Source organism: Eulemur rufifrons, chromosome 5 (genome assembly GCF_041146395.1).
Source record: "Eulemur rufifrons isolate Redbay chromosome 5, OSU_ERuf_1, whole genome shotgun sequence".
Taxonomy (NCBI): domain Eukaryota; kingdom Metazoa; phylum Chordata; class Mammalia; order Primates; family Lemuridae; genus Eulemur; species Eulemur rufifrons.
In genome coordinates this window covers 12,780,832-12,807,766 of record NC_090987.1, presented here as the reverse complement: position 1 = coordinate 12,807,766, position 26,935 = coordinate 12,780,832, and the positions used below count along the sequence as shown (strand labels likewise).

The window sequence follows — 26,935 nt, the reverse complement described above, 5'->3', positions numbered from 1 at the left end:
GTAGGAGAAGTATCACACAGGGCCTGTGGAAACTGCCATGTCATACACACGGACAGAGTTTGCTGCTGTCGTGAAGGTTCCAACAAAGCTCCAAGGCCCACTTTTAGATTTGCAAGGCACATATATTTCCTAAGCGACGTATGCTCATTGCAGAAAAGTTAGAGACTAGATGTGTTCCTGCTCCAGGGCCCAGGAGGAAAGTCCTGGGATGGAGCTGCTGCCAGAACCGTGCGCAGGGTCAGGGAAGCCAACCCAAGATGGGAAGCACCCACAGCCTGGATGGGGGAAGCTGTTACCCCATCGGCCTGAAGGAAAACAAAAAAAAAAAAAAAAAGTGCAACTAAAGTCATTTGTAAAGATTAAAGTACCTTTTTAGTTGCACATTTTCTAATATATTATTGCCAAGACCCTCCCCTCCCACACTCCCTCCCAGATAATGTTTATAAACACTAAGAGACTCGGAGGATACTCTGGAATATCCTGGCCACCTGCCCCCTGCCCCCCAGGCTGATGCTGCCTGTGCCCGCACCATCCTCCCGTCTTCTCCACCGGCCGTCTCATTGTCCTTCCCCTGAGAGCAGAGCATGCTCCCTGACGGTCCCAGACCTGGAACCGGCAGGATATCCTGGCTGTGACCACAGCATGGGAAGGTGAGAAGAGTGAGTATCTCTTGGCGGAGAGGGGAGTCAGGGTCCAGGGAGGGGCGATTTGGGAACAAAAGGGCATCGCTTCTCAGGACCTGTGTGTGCCACCCAGCTCTGGGTGGGTCCCTGCAGCTGCAGGAAAGCTGGGGTTGGAGGAGGGGAAGGCACGTGCTCCCAGAGGCTAAGGCAGGAGGAAAACCTCCAGTGACCTTGTGACTGTGGCCCCAGACATCAGGAAGTGCTGGTAAGATCAGTCTGGGCACCGCTTTAAGTTCCCTCAAGTCTCTCCACAAACTTCTGGAGGGGCTTGGGAGTCAGGCTGGGACAATGAAAAGTACCCAAAACCGGGGTCAGGCTCACCTCCCAGTTGTGGGACCTGAGGCAAGTTAATCAGCTACATCCAGTTTTGTCTCCTTAAAGATGCGGGAAATGATCACTAACGCTGTGAGTTGTGCAAACACACCCAGCAGTATATGCAGCACTGAAGAGGCACTTGAGTGGCAGCCATAATAGTTATTATTACTGACGCTATATTCATTTAAATATTTATTTGGCTGCTACAAAGTCGATAACATTGACTTAAGACTGATGTTTATTTCTGTCGCTTGGTACCATGCGCGTAGACAGCACAGGGCTGACATGACGGACGGCTGCTTCTTGCTCCCCATCTTCAACACGTGCCTCTACTTTCGCTCCCACTCCACATCCGTGTTTCAGACAGCAGGAAAGGGAAGAGTGTAATGTACGATTTTTTAAGAGGGCAAGACCCAGAAATATTACGATTATAGTATTATAATTTAGTTTTTTTTTAACCCACAACTAAAGAAATAAACACTTTCACGTAAGAATGATTTGAAAAAATATATACACATGATAACTGATTCCTCTTCAAAGAGGGGGAAGCAGTGAAGCAGGGTAGCTGATGTCAGAGGCAGCACGGGGTTAGGGCAAAAAGGATGATTCTAAGGGAAGGTGTGTGAGGCTGGGGAGGTTATCAGCTTCCTTCATGATTGGGACCTGTCTCAGAGTCATGCACACGTGTGCCCGGCAACAGGGTGGCTTGTATCTTACATAACTCCAGATGTGTAACCACCCCCATAGGAACGCTTTTGCAGAGTAGACCTCTCTCTCTTCCTAAGTGATTTCTATCAAGCACTCCACCACCCCGACAATCTTCCTAAGTATTTTCAATCCTATCACTCCATTGCACAAGGTATTTTAGAAACTCAAAGCTAAACCCAAAGACATTCAATGCTATACAACAACGTGGCTCCAAGCAGAGCTCTGCAGAAGGCAGTTGAATACACTTTAACGATTATATTTGGGGAGATTCATTTAAATATCACTGAGTTTGGGAGAAGCAGGCAGTAGCTGCTGACAGTTCCTGCAGGCTAGGAAAGCTGTTAGTCGGGGATGCTCTTGGAGAGGGAAGTGATAGAACATAGGTTTCATTAACAGTATTTCCTGAAGACCAGCAATGCAGGAAGAACAGAGCGGAGTAGGAGGAGATAAGGCAGGGAGGGTGGTCTCCGTGAACAACTGTGTTAAGTGAGGGATGAGGTGAGACAAGCCTGAACATGAGCAGTGACGGGAAGAGAAAAGTGCACATTCAAAGGCTATGATGTGTTGGATTAGATAAAGGAAAGGATGGTGGGAAGGTAAGAAAGGAACCAGTATTCCCTCCAAGAGAGCAGGTTTAATGAGCTAGGAGAATGCTGGCCTTATTAGCAAGAATGAGAAGATTGGCAGGATGCTAGTTTGGAGATAAGATGTAACGAATTCTGCAAGGACAAACTTGTACGACATTCAAAAGGACAGAAGAAAGTAGCAAGGACTTTAGCCATAGATGTGGAGACTGTCTTTATTCACACAGAATTCTAAGTGGATTACTGTAGGTACAATAAGACGGGAACTTAGAGCCAAGGGCTCTAAACTATTATGTACAGATATTTTTAAAGAGGAATAAAAGATGCAGTAAAAAATGTGGTTAGAGTGGCTGCTTGGGAAAATCAGAGTAACCCCATGAGACTGCAAGAGAAAAAAAAAAGATGTCATATGAAAGTTTATGGTCCACGGGGTGGTGTTCAGAGACCAACAGTGCAGACAACAGTGGAAGCCTGTATCCAATAAGCCGCGACAATCCTCCCCTTCCTGTGCACAGGCTGCCCCCTCCCACACCTGGACTGGACCGGTCACTTGCTATGATCAATAGTATGCGATGCAAGTAGCCTATGCTAGCTCCAGTCTTCAGTATTTATGCCTTAAGAGCTTCTACCTCTGACTGCTTCCTTATCTGCATTTGGAACTGTACCACCATGAAAGGAAGCCCAGCCTAGACTACTGAATGATGAGGGACCAGGTGGAGAGGGGTCAGTTGGAGGGGAACTAAGGCGATTCACCTGGCAGCCACAACCAAGGCCTCAGACATATGAATGAGGCCACCTTAGCTCTGCTAGCACTAAGCCACCCCAGCCTACACCACGTGGAACAGAGCCAGACCATCCCCACTGAGCCCTGCCCACACTGCAAACCCACAAAATTGTGAGCAAGAGAGTTGTCACTAAGCATTAGGGTGGTTTTTTACACTACAAGAGATGACTATAGAATAAAACCGTATTGAAAATGACTAAGGAATGAGTAAAGAATGAACTGTGAAGTTGGAAACACGGCTGCATTACTTGTATGCTATGTGACTTTGAGCAAGTTGCTTAATAAATCTAGGCCTCAACTCTCTCTGTAAAAAGGGGATCAAAAATCATTTGTTGAGATGGTCGGGAAGGTTAAAGAAAATAATATACATTAACACAGTGATCAGAACATACTACTTACAATTATTTAAAAAAAAGATCAATAAGAATATGTGAGTACAACCAAAATTAACAAAAGTTATTAAGTGCTTATTTGGCATTGTCCAAAAAAAGTTTAACAAGCACAATCTCTTCTGCTTTTATACAGTGTCTGCACTTCTAAGAAATCTTGTATAATCACCAACTGTTATAAAAATAATTGCTCTCATAGGGAAAAGGGGTTTAGGGTCTATAAAGTTTCAGATTTACAATAGAAATTTTCTGCAGGAATTTAATAAATAGCTTTTAGCTGTAAGACCTAAACAATCCCTGGGCAAATCCAGCATTTTAATCATATCCAGGTTTTGCTCAAAAGGCATTTCTTCTGCCTCTACCAAGACTATCATTTGCACTTTCCTGTACACATTCTTATCTTTATCACCCAGGGCTTTCTATAAAGCACAAAATGGAAATAGGATAGTTAACAGAACACTCAAAGTTTAAATAACTTGTAGCTTGGATAAGAATGTTCAAAGAACCCAAAGCCAATCAGCTGCCCAAATAAAGTGTCACCAGCAACTTTGGTTCCTGTGAGTGGTTCTAATGCCCCTGTGATAGAAGCTTCATTACCATCAGTGAGCTGTGATGCAAACAGTGCTCTCTAATCTGCATTATATTCCACTTGTCGCACAAAAGCTGATTCTGCAGGAGGAATTTCTGTGTTGTGTCCCAACCATGGTGTGAAATAAGTTCTGTGAGTCCTGCGTGTCTTCTGTAATAATGATTGGTGTGGTCAACGACTAGTTGCACTTGGAGTGATACATGGGGAAAACCAAGTGACGACAACTAAAAGCTATAGCAACTTACTTCCCACCCCACAACTACTGAACCGTCATAAAGGACATGAAGGTTTCTGCTTCTCTGAGCAGGCTGACTCTAAGTGGACAGCTCCCATATTAAAAGACTTTTCCACAAAACTAAGGGATAAAACTTCCATCTCTTAACTCCATTCTCTTGAGAATCACCGGTGATTGAACATGCAAGCATCACTGAGTTAAAGGAAAGCCTCACAACATTCAGGAGACAAGAAAATCATGTATTAAAGAGCAGAGAAAGTTGGTCCATCCAGAGTTCAGAAAGTTATCAAATATGAAACTAAGGAAGGTTCAGGCATTCTCAAAATACTGTCTGGGAGTCTCACACCTTTTATACTGGAAGACAGATGCTGTTAGAGGAAGTATACACCAGACTCAGGATTGGGATAGAAGGAATTAACAGTAAAGTCCGGAAAGAAAGAAGCAGGATCTCCAAGATGTTCTACAGAAGCAAAGAAAGGTAAACAATGCAATCTTAAAAGTCAGCAGTATTTGCTTAGGACAAACAGAAGAAGCTACAAATAAGGTTTAAAGCTTTTTTTAAAAAAAAAAAAAAAAAAAGGCAAGATGTGCACCCTCCCTGTCCCCAGCCATGTAGGTAATCTCTTAAAGCAGGCAGTGGTGTAAACAGCAACTATCCTACTATCAAACAGCACAGATAGCCTGGATGCCCTATAAATCAGCCAGAACCAAACTATACTTGGCAGGACAGCAGCAGTCCACACTTGAAGATTATAAATTTCACAATTCCTGTGAAATTTGCCATATCTATTATAGGGATGATCTTCATCACAATATATTAAAATATATATATATATATATATATTTATTTATTTTTTACAGTGACCCTCGGATAAAGCTTATCTTTGGTCTTACTATGAAGACTAGCTGTAGTTCTCCTGGGCACTGTTCTGTCTTTACCACATGGACTCGTGTAACTGATCTTTTCTCACTGGCTGCGAGATGAGTTCAGAGCCAAATGGCCCACGCACAGCAAGTCTACAGCTCTTTACTGTACACATTCGTAGCCTCCATCCTGGCTCTGTTTCTTAAGTTTCCTGTCTTGGTTATCTTTCTGCCCCGTCTTTTAATTTATGCTCTCTTCTTATGTTGTATGTATTATAAACTGCCTTACATATGTAATAAATCCAAATGTAAATTTAAATCTACAAATAATAAACATGGCTCTGTTTCAGAGGACAACCTTACCACACAGTAACCACACGTATTCATTCTTTCACAAATATGTACAATCAGGCACTGTGCTAGGCACAGGAGGTACAAAAATGAGACAGACATAGCCACTGCCCTGACATTTAGTCAGGAAAGGACATGTAAAATAAATTACAAGTTATTTATAGTACTATAACGAAATAAAACAAAAAGCTAAAAGTGGAGAAGGGATAGAAGGATGTACTAGTGGGCTGGGAGTTTGAGGAGGAGACATTGTCATTAAATTCTGAAAAAATAGGAACTGGGATTAGGATTTCTTTTTTTAAGTGGGGAAAGACCTTTTGTCCAGGAACAATGGATAATAGCTTGGATAAATGACAGGGAAGAGCCTGTTATTCAAAGAAATGAAAAGATTGAGCTAAACTGAGGCAGGACAGTATAGGACAAGTGACAGGCAATGGCCACACCACTCAGGTCTTGCAGGCCAGGGTAAAGAGTACAGATTTTGTTTCCAAGGCAATGAGAAGCCACTGAAGGATTTTAAGCCTGGGTCAGACAAACTGTTTCAAGATTCAAGATCTCCCTTTCTGCTACGTGGGAATAGATTGCAAGACAGGAAAAAGACAAGTTGCAATATTCCAGGCCAAAGAGGATGGCAGCTTGGACCAGAACAATGCAGGGGAGGAGAAAGCCTCAGACTGGATACATCTGATACGATATAAGATGCAGGGGTGTGTAAAATGGAATGCTCTAAACCTGCTTCTGGACTTACGGGGATGGGGGGTGGAGCAAGGAGAAATCACAATCCCTATTGGACCTGTCATCTTCTGAATGCCTTGAAGACTTCCAAGGAAAGGTCAAGTAGGCAACTGGATATGTGAGTTGCTGAAGCTCAGGAAACACAGCTTCTGAAATCCTTTCTCAGGAAAGTACTAGTCTGCACACTCCACCAAAAGTCTATGCACCCCACCAAAATAAAGGAATGAGTCAGGAAAGGGGAAACACTGTGGGATCCAGGAAATGCAGACTCTAACATCAGAGAGAAACAGACTCCCGAAGACACTCAGGAGGCTGAGATAGGAGGATCGCTTGAGCCCAGTTCAAGGCCAGCCTGGGCAACATAATAAGACCTTGTCTTACAAATAAAAGAAAGAAAAGAAAAAAAAAAGATTCCCCAGGATGACAGTGAAGGGAGATCCAGAGGCCACAGCTGGATTAGCAAGAAACCAACCAGATCAGTGCAGGGCTCAAGGCTCTGGACCGAATTTAGGCAGCTGAAATGACAGAACATCTAGTGAGTCTGACTATACTAAGAGGAACTTTATATCAGGAAGGGTGAATTGGGAGTTGGTTCGTGATTAGGTGTGTATGAAAAAGCAGGAAAAAATTAAATTCTTAACTACAGGAAAGGTAAGATACAGTAGAAGAAGGGAAAAGCAGTCATAGTGTACAGCAGGGCTTAGATTCAACAGCATTGCCACAGTCGTAACATTGACACTGAGAACTGATCTGTCCCAACTGTAACAGCTACACAGGGGGCGTGCAAAGACGGGAAGTGAGCATGTGTACAGCGGTTGATGACAGCAGAATTCTCTCCAGGAAGTCAGAAGACTCAAACTGAAGTTCGAAGTAATACAAGTTTCTTAGAGCTATGGAGGTAAAAATCAAAAGAATAAGCTAAAAAGTTAGCAAGCAGTTGCCATGGTGAGGATAGGATGGGCTGGGGGTGTTGAGAGTACAGTGTCTCACCACCTGTGGAGTTGATTCTAACCTCTGATTTGAATATTTAAAACTAAGCAAAATAGCCCTGACTTAAGCATTATAAAGACTATCCATATAACACTTATACCCCCATAACAATTTTTTAAAAAACTAAAGTGTAAGACATTAAAAATACAGAGTAAATCATTGACTTGACTCCAAATATTATAAAATGTTGAAAAATACAAGAATAGATGACATCAGAATATTAAAAATAGAGACTATGGAGACCTTTCACTTCAGAATATTTAAGCTGCTTTTTGTTTATGTTAGAGAAGCTAATGCACTGAGTGAATTGAATGAACCCAATTTTGCTACAAAAAGTGAAAATAAAAGCCTGTTTATTTGGGTTTTAAAAGGCTCCAGGCATAAGAGTAAAATATAAATACAAATACAGATATAAAAATAAATGTTAGCTTCCCTTTATAAGCTACATGTTTATCTGATAAGAACACACCTCCTCCACCCTATGGCATTATCTTTGGGGTCAAAGATATAGAACTGCCTTGGAGGTGAAATAATCTTTTATTTAAGTACTTTTGAAACCAAAGCAATTAACTATCCTCATACAGAAATCTGCTCTACCACTAAGTGCCACAGTGTAACATTCCAAGGAATAGTTCAGTATTTCTATTCTAGAAACTTGCTCAGAATTATGCACACCTGTTAAAATGTTTAAAAAATTTGCTCATTGGTGATAGAAATACCATTCATCTATTACTTTTTTTTTTTTTTTTTTGAGAAAGTCTTGCTCTGTCACCCCAGGTAGAGTGCAGTGGCATCATCATAGCTCACTGCAACCTCAAACTCCTGAGAGCTCAAGAGATCCTCCTGCCTCAGCCTCCCGAGTAGCTGGGACCACAGGTGCATGCCATCATGCCCAGCTACTTTTTTTTTTTTTTTTTTTTTTGGTAGAGATGGGATCTCACTCTTGTTCAGGGTATTCATCTACTACTTAAGAAAAATAGCTCCACAAAACAAACCATTTCATCTGGGAGAAAAAAATGTTTAAAAATAGTTTATATCAGGTTGTTGTGTGTGTGATAATGACAATTTTGTTAACATATGAAAATCATATTTTTTAGAGATGAATACTGAAATACGTAGTGGTAAAATGACATGTCCGGGATTTGCTTTGCTTTAGAATACTTCAGAGCAAAGAAGAAAAGGGGCAGAGAAAGCACACGTAGCAAAATCTTGGTGTTGAGAATGTAGAAAATTCATTACATTCTTCTCCTTACTTTGGCATATTTGAAATTTTTCTCATTAAAAGCAACATTCCAAAAGAAAGTCTAGTCAGCTTTTCTTTGCCCCCAAAATGTGTGTGTTTGTTTGTTACGATTATGACGCATGTAAAGAACAATGAAAAAGCAAAAGCTGCAGTGGAGACTCACTGTTGTCTATCAGATTACAGCCCCAGCCTCCCCCACATTCCTTCCGAAGGAGAAGGGGCGCAGGTTGAAGTGGAGACAAGGCGGGCTAACTTGCGAGGAAGAGAAAGGTAGAAAGAATCAAGCCTCAAAGTAATGAGCAGCCTGTTGATTGAATGAGCAGAACCCAAGGAGGGGACACCTTTTTGTTCAACAGACTACCCAAACATGGAAAAGGATGTTAAGAAGAAAGAAAACCTGGTCATCCTCTGTGTTATTCAAGAGAAGCCTCACGCTTTTATGTAGGTAATTTGGCTGAGAAAGCAAGCAAGCTGTGTGGTTTTTAAACACAGCTAGATTATGCAGCTAACTGTCTCATTTTACCATCTCGCTGGGCATCTCTAAACAGAGCCAAATATGGAACCAGAACAGCAAAACGGTAACAGCAGTGACTGCAACAGGCAAATCTGCACACGAAGTTTTTACAAGGGCCCTTCGAGACTGCTGAACAGAATTGCTTTGGTCCATAAAATAAATAGATTCGAAAGGAGATAACACATGTTGAAGTGTAAGTCTGTAATAAAAACTTGAGTAAACATAAGAGGCACGTTAAGCCCAGTACGTCAGGGTAAGACGTGAAAGCAGCTTCGTAAGGAAGCTCGTCTGATGTCACCTTTTCTTCCCACTTTATTAGCATGAGCCTCCCGACGGAGATTTGATTTCTCCTTTTTAGGCAGGGAAAGGTCGCCATAGCTCTTCACCAACTGAGGAAAGCGATACTCCACCCCTCCGTTCTGCCATCGGGGGTGCAGCACGTCTTGAGAGAAAGCAGAAGAGAAGCCAGCCGGTGGCGAGACAGGGGCCCTTAACGCTTCCCAGAGCGAGGTGACAGGCTCCTGTACTCCACGTGCACGCGGCAAAGAGACGTGCCTGCTTTAAAGCAGATAGCTAGAAAGTAAAGAGACTTTCCCCCCCTTTTCTCGAAGTAAAAAATTGGAGTAAGAAACTATCAAAGACATCCAAGAGCAAATCGACAGCTCATGATGGCAGCCTGTTTTTAAGGCTTTTTGCAGTACCCCAGGGTCTCCACGGTTATTCCCCAGTCAAGATGTTCACCCTTCTGTCAAGCAAATCCCTTGGGCTGTAAACTAAGCCTGCTTCCGTTTGCTCTGCTCTTGGTGAAGCAGGGAGTGATCACAGCCAGACTGTCAGACCTCCAAGGACCTTGATCAAAGCCCCGTCCTCCCTCCACTGAGGTTCAGAAGGAGCCAGAGGCTTCTGGGGGACCCAGCAGGGAAGGTAGCAAGAGGGTGGTATATTCAAAGGACATGTCTCACAAGTTCCAGACCAGTATGCTATGTCTGGTTAGACTAGATCATCATCATCTGATTCATTTTGGTAAAACTTGATATACTTGAAATTATTAACAGCATCTTAGGTATAAAACCTGAATGTACCAAAACAGAGGGCCCCCTTAGCATCTGCTAATTTCCTTACCAAGAGCTCTCAAATGAGTAATGAATTACGATGCATCCATTCAATGAAATGCCATGCTGTAAGAGAAATATCATGCTATAAAAATGGATTAGCACCCTATGTAGTGATGAGTGTTGTTTAAGTGAAAAAAAGCAGTTGCAGAATAAAGCAATTTCTGTAAGTGATAACTCTAAGTATGTCCTTATATATGCACAGAAAGGTCAGGGAATATACTCTAACCCCTCAGATAGCTGTTATACTAAAGGGCTGAGATTAGGAAAGACCCTAAGTTCTAAGTCATTAATTGCTATAGGGTACAACATGCAAGGAGCAAATATTGCCATCATCACAAAAAGGGTAAATAAAGTCTCCCTCCCAAAAAAGAGGAAGTTTCCACTACAGAGTTCCTCTTGTGCCCCCTTGCCTGGAGGAACTACAAAGTAGAGACTTGAAATTTACCTTAATCATATAAGCCCTTAATCTTCCTTTTTCCAAACCTGAGAATGTCCATCCTCATAGAGGATGGTTGGGAAGGTCATCTGGGATGGTAGAATGAGTGATGATCCCCTTTGTGTACTTTCCTAAGAGAATAAAGGTGCCTTCCCCTCATCATTAAGGCAATTTCTTTTGGGATCCAAGCCCCTCAATTTTAAAGTCCTAAGAAGTGTGAATGAAACCCTCATCTGCTCGAGGTATAGGGAGTTAGATATGATCCTAATGCCCTGAGCTTCACAAAATGAAGGCAGACATCACCACAAAGGTACACACAGGAGCACACACGTAACAAATGTACTAGCACATTCAATAGCGAGTTGAGCTGTAAGGGGCAGACACATGTCACATCCTAAGATCATACAAATCATGTTTTAAAGGCTCAACAGTGGGAAACTTTCCTTTATTTAAAAAGGAAATTCAGCTGGGCAAGGGTGGCTCATGCCTGTAATCCTAGCACTTGGGGAAGCTGAGGCAGGAGGATTGCTTGGGGTCAGGAGTTCTAGGCAAGCCTGAGCAAGAGTGAGACCCCATCCCTACAAAAAGTAACAGCCAGGCATCATGGCATGGGCCTGTAGTCCTAGCAACTCAGGAAGCTGAGGCAGGAGGGTCACTTGAGCCCAGGAGCATAAAGTTGCAGTAAGCTACGGAGCTATGGTGACACCATTGCTCTTCTAGACTAGGCAACAGAGCAAGACCCTAAGGAAGTGGGGAGGGGGTAAAGGAAAAGGAGGAAATGAAACCGGACCAGACCAGATTGGACCAGACAAGAAAGAGAAGAGGAGACAAGACTGGACAAGGAAGAGGAGACCAGAACAGACCAGACCAGATGAGACCAGATGAGGAAGAGGAAACAAGAGGAGACCGGATGAGGAAGAAGAGACCAGACCAGAGGAGGAAGAGAAAAGAGAGACAGAAAGGGAAAAAGAGAGAGAGAAAGAAAGACATACATACTCACCCAACACGTTTAAGGAAAGATCACTGAAGAGGCAGGACTTGGAAGCAAAGCTTGAATAACTTGAATGGTTGAGAGCTGCAAAGTAGGGTAATCCATGCTGGAGTATCTTAGTCAGTGTGCACAAACTCCCTTCTTACCCCACACAGCAGTGAAATGGCCCAGAAATGGCCCCAAGCGTTCCAAGACGTCAATCTTCTCCTGCCCTAGGACCACCAGAGCCCCCAGGGCCAGGCATCTCCAGGCTTGAGCACCCTTTTTCATTGCCCTTAATGTGGTCTCCACCAATTATACTTCATATATGTTCCATGACCAGAACACATGCTTTCCAAACACTGGGGGTCTCTGGGAAATTACAGAATCTAACGGGGACAGCAGAGACACCAAGTAGGTCATCAGGAGCCCACCTGGATTCTCTGACGCCTTCAATTTAAATACTCATTCCTATGAGATTCTCTGTCCTACGGTGTCATGCTCACTAGGACTGTCAGACTCTGAGGTTGTATTAACTCAGGTCACTTATGAACCACTTCATATCTTACCAGCCTCAAATTCAAAAAAATCCCTCATTAAGAACCTCAGGGGCACCTCTATACACAAAATGCAATTGCATTTATTTCTTGATTTATAATCCTTTTCCATTTCTGTGGTTTAATAAGCATAATTGCTGTTCTACTACTCAAGATAAATCATATGTACAGAACTATGCATTATATATAGACATTTGGGGACTGCCTGGTTTAAGGCCATATAGTAAATACAGGGCTTGAGTTATAACTATCCAAACCACAGAAAGCATCATTTTGTGTTACATAAAGTTAACTCAAGCCCATAACAAGCCTTGTGTTTGCTGGGGTGAGGGTGGTTTGAGAAGTTCAGTTATCAGAAGGGAAGACTGGAGAGTAAAGAGGCATACAGACGGGTAGGAGGAGAATCCCGGCCAGCATGTAGATTTCCTACCATACTATGTGAAAAAGCAGTGTGTTTGTGTTTGATGCTCACAAGGAAAGAAAAACACAGCTTGACACTGAAAAGCTTTCATTTATAATATGCTGAGCCATGTTTATGTCTTGGGAGAAGGTTCATGCAGTGCAGCAACAAAGCAAAATATTGAAAAAAAATGCAAAGGTTGCTCAGTAGCTCCAGACACCAAGCTGAGAGCCTGCAACATAAAATGAAAAGTGATGGAATTTGCACCATGGGATTTGGAACCGATCAGCTTAAGAAACTCCTGAACTCATGAGGAATGTCCTATCCTTCTTAATCCACCTTGGTCTACTGCATTGCTCCCCAACTACCCTCAAATCAACCCACGTGGAGCCGAAAGGAGCTGCTAGGAGAAAGCAGGATCTAAGAGACGAGGCATGGGAGACACCAGACGTGTTGACGGTTCACCAACACTGGCTTTAGCTATGAACTCCCACTGAGGGATCTGGACCTGCAGCAATCGCCGAAGACATGAAAAGGACCTAGGCTTAGTGGCCATGGAAGTAAGAAACAGAGGCCATTTACCCAGCTTCTGACAAAGGACTAGGCTGCTTTCTCTTCAAGTCTCAGGCAGTGGTTTTCAACCTTTGCCACATACTGGAATCACGTGAGCAGCTTTACAAATTCCTGGTGCCTGGCACCCACCTCGGGAGTTTCTGATGTGACTGGTCTGTGGGGGCAGTCTGAACGGTGGGATTTCTTTAAAAAGTTCCTCAAATGATTCTAATGTGCAGTCAAGGCTGAGAATCATGACCTACCGCCTTGCAAGGAGGAAACACATAATCAAGTGAGCGCGTGCTCTGGAATGAGGCAGTGATGATTAGCACAGTACTTCTCAAAATTTAATGTTCAGAGGAAACACCTAGGGACCTTGTCAAAATGCAGATTCTGATTCCATAGGTCTGGGATGAGGCCCAAGCATCTGCTTTGTAACAGCGGCGTCTTGCTGGAAGTTGTTAGAATCGTCTCCAACATCTGGCACCATCCTGGAGAGAGGTTCCCACAGAAGCGAAACTTACAAGTTAACATTATGGTTTATGCTGTTTTAGATAAAATTTAATCCTTTTTCTTCAGTGATATTGCTGAAGCTAATTTAATCACACAGGATAACTCAGGGTAACCATATTGGACAGTGAAACATGCACAATAACACATCTTTCACTGAATAGTGCCAGTGAGTGCTGGTTCTTTTGCGGGGAACGGGCGGTTCCCAGGATTGCTTTCGATGACTTGTCCAACTTTTGTTTTTACCAGTAAAATCGATGCCCTTGTTTCCAGCAGGCCTCCTTTCTTCTTCTAAATGCCTCTTTAATTTGCAGTTGGCAAAAAAGCAAAGAAACCACAATCGTCAGGCCTTCAAGAAGAGCCCAGTGGTTAGGAACAACACAGGCTCCGGAGTCAGGCTGCCTGGCTTAGAATCCTGGCCCAGCCACGTACCTGCACGTGGCCGTGACGTGTACCTGGCCACTCTACATGAGAGCTCGTATAAGGTAAAGACAAGCTAGGATGGCTTCTGGCAGAACGAGTCCTCATACAGGGCAATCTGAGGTACTCAAAGAAAGCACATGATGTTTTTGATATCTATTTTTGGTTACTCAAAGCCTTTTGTGATATCACCAGAAATAAATATCTGCTTTGGTATTCAAAGTTCCTCTTCCTCCTCATCCCTCTCCTCCTCCTCCTTTATTTCATCCTTGTTCCAGATAGAAATTGTTGCGAGACATAAGCATGGGGTTACTTATTGTACATAGTTCTCTCACTATGTCCACCCAACTAGGCTAGAATATGCAAGGATAATCTGCAGAAATTGACATATGCAAGTTATTACCAAAAAAAAAAAAATCAATTTCACAGAATTTTTAAAAATCCTTGAAACTTCCTCGGATAAAAGCCCATTCATATAACATTATAAGTTCTACTCATTCAGATTCTGCCAGGACTCAACTCTGTGCATTTTTGTTTTAAGACGACCTTGCCTTCCAAGGGCGCTGCGGTCTAGCTCTCGCACAACCTGCAGTTGGCTTAACAATCTCTGTGGTCTTGGTGGGTTCCTAGGAAGGCAGCTTCTGCTCTGCCATGCAATTTCTCACCACAAAAATGGTGAGCCACTTCTCTGTAGGAAAATTCCAAAAGGAAGCATGGGCACGTTACCTAGAGCAACCCTAAACAAAAGCAAAGGGAGGTAACAATTGGAGAAAAAGCCACAGCGTGATCTCTGTGCTTTTAGATGGCCTCCGTCCTCTGAAAAAAATAGAGCTAGAAACGCGTGGGTTACAAAACTTATGTTTGTAAAATCCATGAACCTTTCTCAGTCTGCCTTTATCTTAACCTCTATTAGGAAAAATAAGTTAAAATATGTTACCAAGGTCAGAAGCTGCCACATGACTTGAATATAAACATCTCTTCCCCCAACACACAGCTTCATCTCCATAGGATCCGTTCTATTCCTGAGCACGCTCTGTGCCTGTATTTCTTCTCCATTTCACAGCATTCCCTCACCTTCCCATTACAGCAAGTGATGAAGTCCAACCATTTCCTACTTTTCCCTTCTTTGCCAAAATACCATCATCAGACTTTGCTTCTCCCCTCAGAATATCTTTCGAAGAATTCTTTAGTCTCTGCTGCTCTCTCCTCCACACTCACTGTTCCAAGTTATTATTTAGGGGTCTCTCCATGAGCTTTATGGAACAGTTGGCTTTATTAAAAGTTCAAAAGTCTAGTGACCATTATTTTGCATAGCGTAACTATACAGTGGGATAATACTTTTTTTAGCTATAGGACTAAAATATACAAGTTAAAAATCTGATTTGGAGCACTCTTCATTGAAAGCGGCTGTTTTTCTACATGTGTATTCCTCTAGAAACACCATCATTTGATTTTTGAAAGTTTTCTACCACACAAATTCAAAATGTGTCAAAGCGTACAGAAAGGTAGCTTTCAGTCAAAGTCTATGAAAATTAATACGTAAGTCAATAATGGAGGAAGCGGAAAGCCGGCCAAAGCAATTCGAGGATTACTGAACTGGCAGGGGAAGGCTTGTCTTGGAAACACGCACAAAGGCAGAAGCTAGTGCTCAACTACTTGCAATTAAGTCAGCTTCTTAGACGCTGACAAGTTATACTCATTTAGATCATTTAGGGATAATCACTTGAAAGAAGTCCCTGCTCAACAAAAATTATGATTCCTGGAGATCAGGAAACCAAGTCACAACTGAAGGTGCTTGGCCAAGAAATTCAAATACAATAAATGAGGCAATACACAGGTGAATGACCCAAAGATGAAGCTGAGTAAATGACTGCGTCCAAAGTCACCTCCTTGAGGACTGAGAGACATGTGGATGAAGTGTGTATGTAGACGGAAAACCCCACTCCTGGTCTTTGTATTAACATGAATCTATAGGATGAAGTTTTTTCTCTAAGGGGCCAGAGAGTAAGTATCTGACGCTTTGGGGGCCAAATAAGGACTCCATTGTATGGTTTTACTCTTTCATACCACCTTTTAAAGATGTAAAAGCTGTTCTTAGGCTACCAGTAGTACCAAAACAAGCCACAGGCCCTACTTTGCCCATCTCTGCTCTACGCGAACCTCCCAGAGCCAGGTCAGCCTGGCACGGGGCCTCCTGTATCCTATAGGTTCTCTGCAGCCACAGCCCCCATGGAGCAGCCGGCAGGGCTGACATCTGCCCCTGCCACTCCCAGAGGACTAAAGACAGCAACCTTTACTCCAGATGAACCACAGAATCTCCCACAGAGAGTAGTTAAGAGGAGAGGGCTGAAAACGGATGTGGTCCAAGTTTCTGAAATCACAAAGGATCTAGTGCATGTTCTACCACAATGAATAAGGCAGCAACGTACATATTTACCCAAGCTCACACATGCTCTCGGCATGCATGGATCAGACACCGAAGCTGGAAAGAGGAGGCCACTCTTGGCTCAATGGGGATTAAATGTGTAGCCATAACCACTACCTCACCTTCTATAGGTGTTTCGGGATGGAAATAGAAATGGGACAAAAAGGTTCAGACACATGTACGAACATATACAACAGATCTGTGTGTCAAGAGGAGAGTCAAGGAATGTCAGAGGGGTGCACCTTCTTAAAACACTCTACTCAAGTTACCGTCAGAAAACGTGAGGCTGGCCTAGGCTGGGGTGAACTGGGCTGGGGCATTTGTCCCTAGTGGGGCAATTCTGATGCTGCCATCCACCTCACAGTCACACGGCAAGGGAACTTGCCTCCTCTTTGTAATGCTTTCACATTCCAATACGTCTCAGAAGAAACCTGTGGCAGGAGCTAAGTTCTTGCTAGCGCCTCTGCAGAAAAAACTTTGGTTATCACCATCCCTGTGTTTGTGTGTCCCTGCTTGGAGCTGTGGGGTTTCTTTTGCTGAAAGGATACAGCTGGGCTACAGGAAATTAAGATCGTAGCTCCCAAAGATGTGACATTAATCAGATTTACACCATACATAACTATCTTAAAAATGTCCCAAAGGACATCCTTAGTTCAAAGTTTCTCCACTGAAAAACAAATTCAATTAAAATCCACAAATTCCATGAGGACAGAGGGGTTTTTTTTTGGGGGGGGGGGAGGTTTGCTTGTTTTATTCAGATACATTTTTAGTGCCTTGACTGAATGAATGAATGAGAGTTGTTAGTAAGACTTTAAAGTTAGTAAACGGCTTCATGGAAAAAGGGCCTAGCTTGGCAGAAGCTGAACTGCAGATGTTATAGCTATTTACTTTTTCATCACCCAAATACAAGCAATAATCTAAAACAGAATGAGATCTTTGTTCTGCAGATACTCGGCAATGCTCTGAATGCAAGCAGACCCCTAAACTCACAAAAGCAGCTTGGGTCTTGCTGAGCAGGAGGGTAGCAGGTTTTGGGAAGCTGAACAGCACTGACATGGAAACTGCTGATTGAAATGCAAACCTTCTCCTGAGAAGATAGAATACCTAGAATAAAGAAACAGAGCGCTTGGTTTTTCCGGGTGCACCCACGACCCCCCCAGCTTCACTTACAAAAGATGAAGTTAACCATAGGAAGTCAGGAAGCATCAACAACTGAGTAGCAACTGGATCAGATCTCAAAGGACACAAGAGTGAAAGTGCAGCCTTTTGTGGCTAGTGAGTTCAATTGTTAGTTGTTTCCAATGGCTTTGTATTGTTTCTCTGAGAGAGAGAGAAGTGACACAGAACCTTGCCTTGGCCAACACTCTCCACCCTCCCTCCTTCCTCTAACACCTGTTCTTGTGGGAGGGAGGGGGAAACCCCTTTAAAACTGATCCTCCACTTCAAAGCCAGTGTCTTTGGCACAATTAACACACGGGCAGGAACCCACACGTCCTCTTCAGGTGTTATTTAAAATGGCAAGTTCACAGAGTCAGCTATGGCTGCTGAGCACCTGTAACACATTAGCAATTAAAGTCAAGCAGGTCTCGCTGGGAACCAATGACAGTAACGGCAGCATCTGAGAGGTACAGTTGATCTCTGGTTTCTATGAGAGCCTTTCCATCCCAGCTTTTAAAGGAAGCTTATTTGGATAGCAACAAAGTTCCAGAAGGCCTAAAAGATTTAGGTCAAATCTCATCATTATTTACATTTAACATTAACATATTCACTTACTCAAATGTGTATGGAACCACCACTCTGTCCAGGCATAGAGCTGGCCTCAAAGGAGACAGTCATGAATGAGAGGACAGATGGTCCATGCCCTTAGAGCATCAGAAACCCATGTTAGAGATGGCCTCACATAGGGGAGAAGCCTGCCTGCCTTCACAGCATGTATGATTTAGGCAGTTCTGCAAAAAAAAAAAAAAAAACGGCCGGGCGCGGTGGCTCACGCCTGTAATCCTAGCACTCTGGGAGGCCGAGGCGGGTGGATTGCTCAAGGTCAGGAGTTCGAGACCAGCCCGAGCGAGACCCCGTCTCTACTAAAAATAGAAAGACATTATATGGACACCTAAAAATCTATATAGAAAAAATTAGCCGGGCATAGTGGCGCATGCCTGTAGTCCCAGCTACTCGGGAGGCTGAGGCAGTAGGATCGCTTAAGCCCAGGAGTTTGAGGTTGCTGTGAGCTAAGCTGACGCCACGGCACTCACTCTAGCCTGGGCAACAAAGTGAGACTCTGTCTCAACAAAACAAAACAAAAAAAAAAAAAAAAAAAAAAAAAAAACCACCTCCACCCACCCCCGTTCTTTACAACTTTCGTATTCTTTCCTCCTTGGCGATGGGATATTTGGATGGTTGTTGCAAACACAACAGTGATTTCTGAAAGGGGAACCACATGCCCTGCATGAGCCAACAATTCTTCAGAGCTGCCCTTAGTGCCTGTCCTCAGTTACGTTGGCCCTGGGACAGAGAGGCAGCAGAGGAGAGAGAAACCAGAACCGGGCTGAGGATCTAGTCTTGTTTCTGCCAATAAGATCCTTCCTTCATGGCCCTGGGCAAGGAGCAAACCTCTCTGATCCTCCGTAAAATGAGGTAACTTCATGTTCTTACAGGTTGCACCTTCCATCTGCTCATATGGTCATGAATAGTGTACCATGTGTAGGCAGGAAGCAGAGATATTCTGTAATTTTCCCAAAGAAACTTTCTAGGCTATCCTACATTTGATACTATCCTGCTAGATTTCTGGGCAATCTTACATTTGGAAAAGCATCTAGGAACAAGTGACATATCTTGCTGTGGTCTGAATTCAAACTTTTAAAAATATTATAAAGGTCAATAAAACTCATAAAAATCAAATATCCCTTAAGCACCTACTACATACATTCAACATGCCAGATTCAGCGGACGCAATGATGACAATGAGCACTTATCCAGCACTTCCTGAGTCTCAAGCTTTGCAAAGCACTTTACAGACATCAACTTACTTAATCCTCACAGCATCCCTGTAATTTCAACACTAATATGATGCTCATTTTGCAAAGGAGAAAACTGAAGCACAGAGATTAAGAAACTTTTCAAGGTCATAAAACTACTAAGCAGCAGAGCTGAGATTCAAACCAGAGCAAAGAGTTTTATTGTATGTGTTTTGACATCAGAGCCCTCCGTGGAAACTCAGCAACTTCCCAGAGCAGTGCATTCTACAGCCTTTCCTCACTGTATCCTTAGCTAGAGCTCAGTGTCATCAATCTTACAGTGCTGCTCCAATTAAGAGGACCTTGCTCTACAAACTTCAAGTAAACACCCTTGCAGAAATCACGTTACTTTCCACATTCTCAGAGGACTTGGCAACACTGTTGCATTATCTCAAAGAAGAGTGAGAATTTTTATATACCCTATGTCACTATCTCCCACGGGAACATGAGCCACCCTAAGCAAGAACACTGCCTACTGAGACACCACTGACCGGACGGATGTAGGAGTACGGGCAAGACTGAGGGTGTCTGGGGCACCCATACCACTCAGCCTCCATTTAGAGGTCCGGGAACCTCAAAGCCCAAAGTCATAGCCAATGTAGTTTAGGAAAACACCTAACACGCTCTATGTTAAAGAGCCACCTTGAAGAACAAAGTCTCCTTTTGCTCAAAAAAGCCATTTCTAGCTGTTTATTCCCTCCCTATCCCCGATAAACATATGAACTACATGACTTTGAACTCAATCATATACCATTGTGTACTGGTCACAGTTTCAAAGGCATTGTCTAAGATCAAGTCTGTGAGACCAGGGACTATATCTTATTGTTTTATACTTAAACATTTTCTAGAATTATTCTAAGCTCATAATAGATGTTCGATAAGTCCTCAATTAAGGAATCAAAAAGGTTAATTAGGATGTTTATTCAATAGCCTCAAACTATATTTTATTGATGTTTCCTATATACAAGCATGTTCCTCATTTCTTATTTAATGAAAGCCTTTAACATGTCATTTTATTGCTGTAACCCAATAAAAGAAAGGTAAACACAAACCTTTTGTTTGAACTACATGTTTTGAGAAAGATAGGGAGGAAAAAAAGTCAACTTGTGGGAAAAACTTCAATAGCCACGGGAGGGTAATGTCATAGTAACTTTATGCACCTGGTTTTATATGTTTAGTTTGGGTGTAATAAATTCATTTCAGACAAATCACACCCCAACTCTGATACCTTAACTACTAGTAAGAATATGCTCTATGTTGGATTATAATGCTAGGCAAATATGTACTCTTTAAACTTGTTAAGCTGTCCCTAGCATTCATTCAAAAAGTGTTTATTCAACTTTGGGTACTGGGCACAATTGGGGATAGAGAATCTATGAAGACATTGACTGATTAAGATGAAATCCAACAAGGAAGGAAAGCTCTACATGTATGAACCAATTGTGTGTACATGTAAAGTCAATTCTCTAAGACCTTAAGGACAATGATCATTCAAAAAGACCACTATGACAATGGATGTTGGTGTTTCCATGAAAGCCTTTGAAATTTATAGCCATCTGGATTTATAGTCTTCTTCACTTACATCCCAGGATCTGGAACATTCAGCCCCATTTGAGGGCACCTGTGGGATGATGAAAGGGCCCAGGCTTTGAAGTCAGACAAACCTGAATTTGAATCTTGACTCTTTACACATATTAGCTTTGTGATCTTAGCCATGTTATTTAATCCCTCTGAGCTTTGGTTCTTTCCTCCATGAAGCTGAGATAACACAAATGCTACAGAGTCGATCTCGGATTAGAAATGATACGTGTAAAGTATGTACGACAGTGCTGAACACAAAGTCCTCGGCAAGACAGAATTGAGGTGAGGAGGTAGGTCCAAGACACAGGATATTCTGAATCCATCTTTTCTTCTCCAAATCACTTAGGTCTCCATATACCATTGAGTATAATGGCAGATCAGATTTATTATGTCTACCACGTTCATTTTTGTATTAAACCTATCCTCCATATTAATGGCTTTAAAAAAAATCACTTAAACACTTGAAGTTCAGAAATGGCTTCCAAAGTTCTTTCACTTGGCTGAAAACCATTTGCCAAAAGACCCCTTGGTAAAGAGTGGGCGTCTACTCAGAACATTCCCCAGCCATAATGCTACATGACTTACCGACAGCTTAATTAAAAGTAACCCTTGTAGAATCTGGTTTCCTAGAAGACTAGTTCTTTGTCTCATTTTAGGTTAAGGTGGTAGAAAAGCTAACTGCTCATCTGAGGATCTGTCTAAACCGGCTCACACGTGTCCCTGGGGGTGAGGACGCTGGTTTCTACAGCAGTGCTTCAAGATCTAATGCACATCTCACTAAGATGCAGATTCTGATTCAAGAGGTCTGGGGAGAGGCCTGAGATTCCAACAAGTGCCCAGATGATGCTGTGCGGCAGATTTCCAGACCACGCCTGAAGCAGCTAGGGTCTACAAGGCTAGGACAATCAACTCACAAACTAAGGAACACATGGCATTCCTCCATTCGTGGGGTTCAAAAGCAAAAGAGGGGCAGAGACTACCAACTGACTTTGTCTTTAAGTGATTAGTAAGTTACGGAAATAGTGTAAGACCACTAGAGTACACACAAAACTCTTAACTTTCATAAACAAAAAACTTTTCATATACACAGGAATCAACACCACTTTTGAGCTGAAGACATCTTGTCCCATTCCTTAAAACAGAGTTCTTTGCTCTTTTCCTTAAAATTTCCTTTTTGCTAGATCTCACAGCTGTTTCTTTGGGTAGCTGTTAGTGAAAACAAATGCCAAGACACTGCTAGTGTCTCTTGTTCAATGTAAAAGAAACACCACACTGCTTTAAAAAGTCTGAAAAAGATGATAGTAACAACCACAACAGAATACTCGGGCACTGATGGCTTCTGAAAATCTGACATGCATTCTTTAACTGTCACTGATTTATGTGAAGTCTGACCTTCAGGAACTGAACATATGAGCAAACCATCTCAGGGACACTTTCCATGTTAAATTAGAAGCTTTATACTGCAGTGATAGAAAAACAACGTGTCCTAAGAAATACTGTGTCATGTGGATGAAACACAGGGCTGGAACCAGGCAGGCAGTCCTGCTGCCAACACCACCAAGTCATTTTACCAGCCGGGTGACCTTGCTTGCTCACCCGGTTAACCTCTTAAAATCTTTACCTGCCAATTGAACACAGTCCTTTCTCCTTTGTCACATTTTGTTCAGCGTTCATCCCCCTAGAGAAGGCAGCCCTTCCCAAGCCCGAGGAATGACTGTTGATTCACTTAAGTGATCATTGTCATTCCATCGCCCACGACAGATTTAGAAGTATGAGTACACAACGTAACTAACTGATGGTGCCTTTGACAGCCCTGGAACCACTTGTATCTGAATCTTTGCATATGTGAAATAAAGTTGCTTGGAACATTGTGACCAATTCACAGGCTACAACATTATGAACAGTGAAACTTCCTTTTAAGTTCATTTCTGGGGATTGCTATGTTACCTCCTGGCACCCCGAACAGAGCGCGCATGAGCCTCAGAGACACAGTCTGTTGTGGGCATGTGACCACAGTACCTTTAAAAAGCAGATATCCAATAAATGTTTGTGGGCGTGTGCCTCCTCCAACCAGTGAGAGCATGGGAACAGAAGCCAAGAATTCATAGTGAAAAAGCTAAGTCACCCCTCACCTCCAAAAGGCTGCCAGCAGGGAACGGTGGTTCTCTCCTGTTGGGGAGAAGAACCACCTGCTCTTATCTCCTGTTGGGGATCAGAACCACCTGGGGAGCATTTTTGTCACTACAGCTTCCCTAGCCCTGTCCACCCTAGTTTGAACAAGCGCCCTGGTGACTAACACACACCCCAGGTGGATCTGTGGCCCACATTTTCAGAAACACACTGTTCCTTTTCCTGTGTCCCAACAATCTTGATGTTTTCACTCCACACAACCACAACTACCCGCAATCTCCCCCCTTTCTGTCCAGAGGCCATAACAGTCATCCATTCTGTCCCAACAGAAGGTCAAAAAGACAGCCAAGTGCCAAGTATTTCCGTATTGTTGACTTTGTATTTTCAAAACAAAACGCAAATATAAAAGCAGCCTTTCATCTTTTGCTATGCCCCGCTGTTTACACCCAAATTCCAATACACTCCTCCAAAAACTTGCAACCTCTTCCCTTTTAACTCCCACCACGCAAGTATCTCAGGGAGCGGCGGAGTCTCAGGATCTGAGGCACACACTCAAGGTGCAAACGCAGTCGCCCGGTGTTGCTCTGGCCCATGACCAACCAGCACAAAGGGCGGCACCGAGGAGCGCACATCCAGCACGTCCCAGCTACCCGGGCCCCTGGTCACGGAACGCCACTCCACACCCCTCGTTGGCGGCGGCGCTTCCCCATGCAGCCGGGGCGCGCAGTGGCTGCCACTCCGCAGAGTCCCCTAGGCTTACCTGTAGCACGTGGTGAGCTCGCCTGAAGCCTTCAGACACGGGTATTTAGTCGTTGCGATCTTGTTTTCTGAACAGATTTCTCTGTGAAAAAGTAGCAGAGGAAACGTGTGACTGTCCGCTGGAGAGCGGAGGGCGGCGCGCGCGCTGGGGGACCTCTAGCGCGCCAGGCGCGCGGGGCAGGCGCTGGTCCCCGAGCGCGTCTGTGGAGCTGACTCCGGGAACAGGGACGCGCCAGGCGAGGGCCACAAGGGAGCGAGCCCAGTCCCAGGAGAAAGGAGAAGCTAAGGAAGCGGGGCTCAGGAGCCATGCCCGCCGGTGTGGCACGGGAAGGAGGCAGGAACGCGGGGCGGAGGATATTCCAGAGCCCCGATCCACGGACGGCGGCAGCTCAGGCTGACGGCGCGGAAGCTGGTGCCCGGCTGCAGAGTTAAGTGTCGCCCAGGACAGCTGAGCACCCTGCCCGTGGCCGGAGGAGCTAGGCCGTGCGGATCGCTGCGGGAGTGGACGGTCAGGGGGACCGCCCGCACCCCGGGAGCAGAGCGCGCACCAAGCAGGAGCTCGCCCTCCGCTGGGGCTGGCAGCGCTTACCTGTCGCCGTCCTCGGGCTCCTCTCGGTAGGTCCACGTGTGTCCCAGCGCCAGGAGCAGCAGCAGCGGACCCAGGCTCCTGGCCAGCTGCCTCCTGACTGCTCCTCCCCGGCTCGGAGGAGGCGGCGGCACCATCAGGGAAGCTCCCGGCTTTTTCCCGGCGCCCGAGCTCTGTCCCAGCCTCGCGCCCTGCTCCTCCGCGGCCGCCGCCTTCCCTCTTCCCGGCAGGGGGCGCCGGAGAGCAGGGGCGTTTGCACCACCTGCACGAGGCGCAGGGTCCCGGGATGTCCTGGGGCTGGGGGTCAGGCCAGGGGCTGGGGTGCTGTATGCCAATTCAGCCAGGTAAACCTGGTGCTTGCGGTGTCAGGCCAGCGCCAGGGCCCTGGTCGTCTCGTCGGGACGTTCACGCCCGATTGACAGACTTGCTCGACTGGGCTTGGGGCTGTGCCCGCTCCTCTTCCCTCTTCCTCCTCTGGGAGAGAAGTGCAGGGTGGGGAAGGCAGGCAGTTGTTTGCATTTTGCTCCAGGGTCGCACGACCAGGAGGAGGAGGAGGAGCCGGTTCTCACCCGGGAAAAGGGAGGAGGAGGAGAGGGGTTAATAAGCTTCCTTCCTGTTGTCAGTTGATTTCTTAAGCCCAGGGTCAGGCCGATGTTTGCCTTTCCCCCTTAAGGACCTACTGCTGTTTCCAACTGTCTTCTTTTCTCTAAGCAGAATATGGGAGGAAGGAGGAATTGAAGGGCTACTACGGGTCTCCCAAATTGCCTTATTTCAGACCTGAAATTGCACTGTTTATAAGGTGCCGTCTTCATTAAGAAACCCTTATGAGACAGTCCTCTGCTCGTTTCATTTATCCGTGAACTATACCGCTATTTTCTTCATAACTAAAGCTCTGAACAAGCAAGGAGCTCCGGCTGGGTCTTTCTGGCAGTCTTGTCTTAACGTCCCTTGCCCCGAGCTGCATTAATAGTCTCCACGCCACGCACAACTTCAGAGCTGGGAACGCCTCACCGATCAGGTGAGATTACTGGAGTCCCCGGCCTTGCTGCCTGCTAGTTTATGAAGCCGTGTTTATGGGCAATGTGAAAACGGGGGTGGGTGAGGGGAAGAGATGGTAAATCAGCTCACTTGGTGGCGATCCTAATAGTAATTCGTGTAAGTCAGCATCTTAACATTTTGTTGCACTTCAGGAGTTTTCTGAGCTTATCAAAGAGAAACTCGTGACATAGCCATGAACTACAGAGCCAAGCAAGTGATGTGGCCCAGAAATAAGTTGGAAAGCAAGGGATTTTAATGCCTAAACTCTAAGAGGTGAAACTGTAGCTTGTTCACACTTACCAGCGTGCAAATTGGTTAGGTAAGCAAGTATTTTGATTTACAAAAATATTCTGATCACCTGAGAAGTATTACACTTATCACATTGACATTGACATTTTTAACAGTAATGACATCCTCATTCCTCTGTAGAATGTAATGCATTTTTCAAAGATTTTTCCACTTTCATGATTTTATTTGATTTTCACATTATCTTTTCAACCTAAGCATCTGATTTCTTAGTTGTATGCGGTCAGTTTTTTCCTACAAAACTTACAGAGATGGAAAACCACACACTTGATATTAAAATATGACACTGCTAGTTAACACAAAAGTTAATTTGTATGTGATAATTCAGAGGACATTTCAGAATCTTGCAAAACTGGAGATAGACTACCGTGGGGTCAGGAAAAAAAAAAAAAAAATCTAGATTCAAACTCAGGTGGTGTGGTTTCTTAGGCGAATGACCTTAGGCAAGTTACTTAACCTTTCTAACACTGTTTCTCATCTGTAAAATGGGGGAATATCCCTCATAAATTTTTATGAGTATTAAATAAAGTAATGCATATAAAACACTTTGCACAATGCCAGGCATATATTGAGTGCTCAGTAATCATTATGATTACTTGTAACATAAATTGTATTGCACAGCTCTTTGTTTTAGCTTTCTAGCTTCTCACTTTCTAGATAAATAAAAGTCTATTTCACAATTGTTGGGGTTCCTAAGGAGAGACCTCACTAAGCACATGAAAAATAAACACATCCTAGATCTTAAGAAAATTACATCACTTCAGATTGTGCCACAAAAGTGTTTGATGTCCATCTTGGAAGGAAAAGGCCATTCTGCAGGAGGTTCTATTTTTAGTTTCTTACTGATTACTCTATTTTGATAATTTGCTATCTTTTTTCCTCATCTTTACTCATTTTTTCTACTGTTGCATTGTGGATGGTAGTTCTGCAAATAATCGAGCATGGTATAGGAGATTAGTTACCAGCTTCATTATATGGTTACTAAGCCACACGTGTAGACAAACAGCTTTTTTGACAAACAGCTGCAAAAAGATAAAGGCAAAACCACGTCTATTATACGCAGTGGTGTGGCAGAAGATTGCCGTCAGAGCCAATTTTGCCACCTTCGCATTTTCGGCCCCCTATGCTGAGTTCCTTAGAGAATGAAGGGTT

At 43.9% G+C, this 26,935-nt stretch overlaps 1 protein-coding gene across 1 annotated transcript in view; it reads right to left on the bottom strand.

Moving 5' to 3' along the window:
• The window catches only part of CCBE1 (collagen and calcium binding EGF domains 1), a 183,045-nt gene extending 158,375 nt beyond the window's left edge, over positions 1-24,670 (bottom strand). Inside the window, exons 1-2 of the mRNA XM_069467936.1 lie at positions 24,443-24,670; positions 23,855-23,935 (exon numbers count right to left, since the gene is read on the bottom strand). Of these exons, the coding sequence (XP_069324037.1) occupies positions 23,855-23,935; positions 24,443-24,576 (215 nt within the window). The 5' untranslated portion in view covers positions 24,577-24,670. The remainder of the gene's footprint in view (positions 1-23,854; positions 23,936-24,442) is intronic.
• Between the last annotated feature and the right edge of the window lie 2,265 nt (positions 24,671-26,935).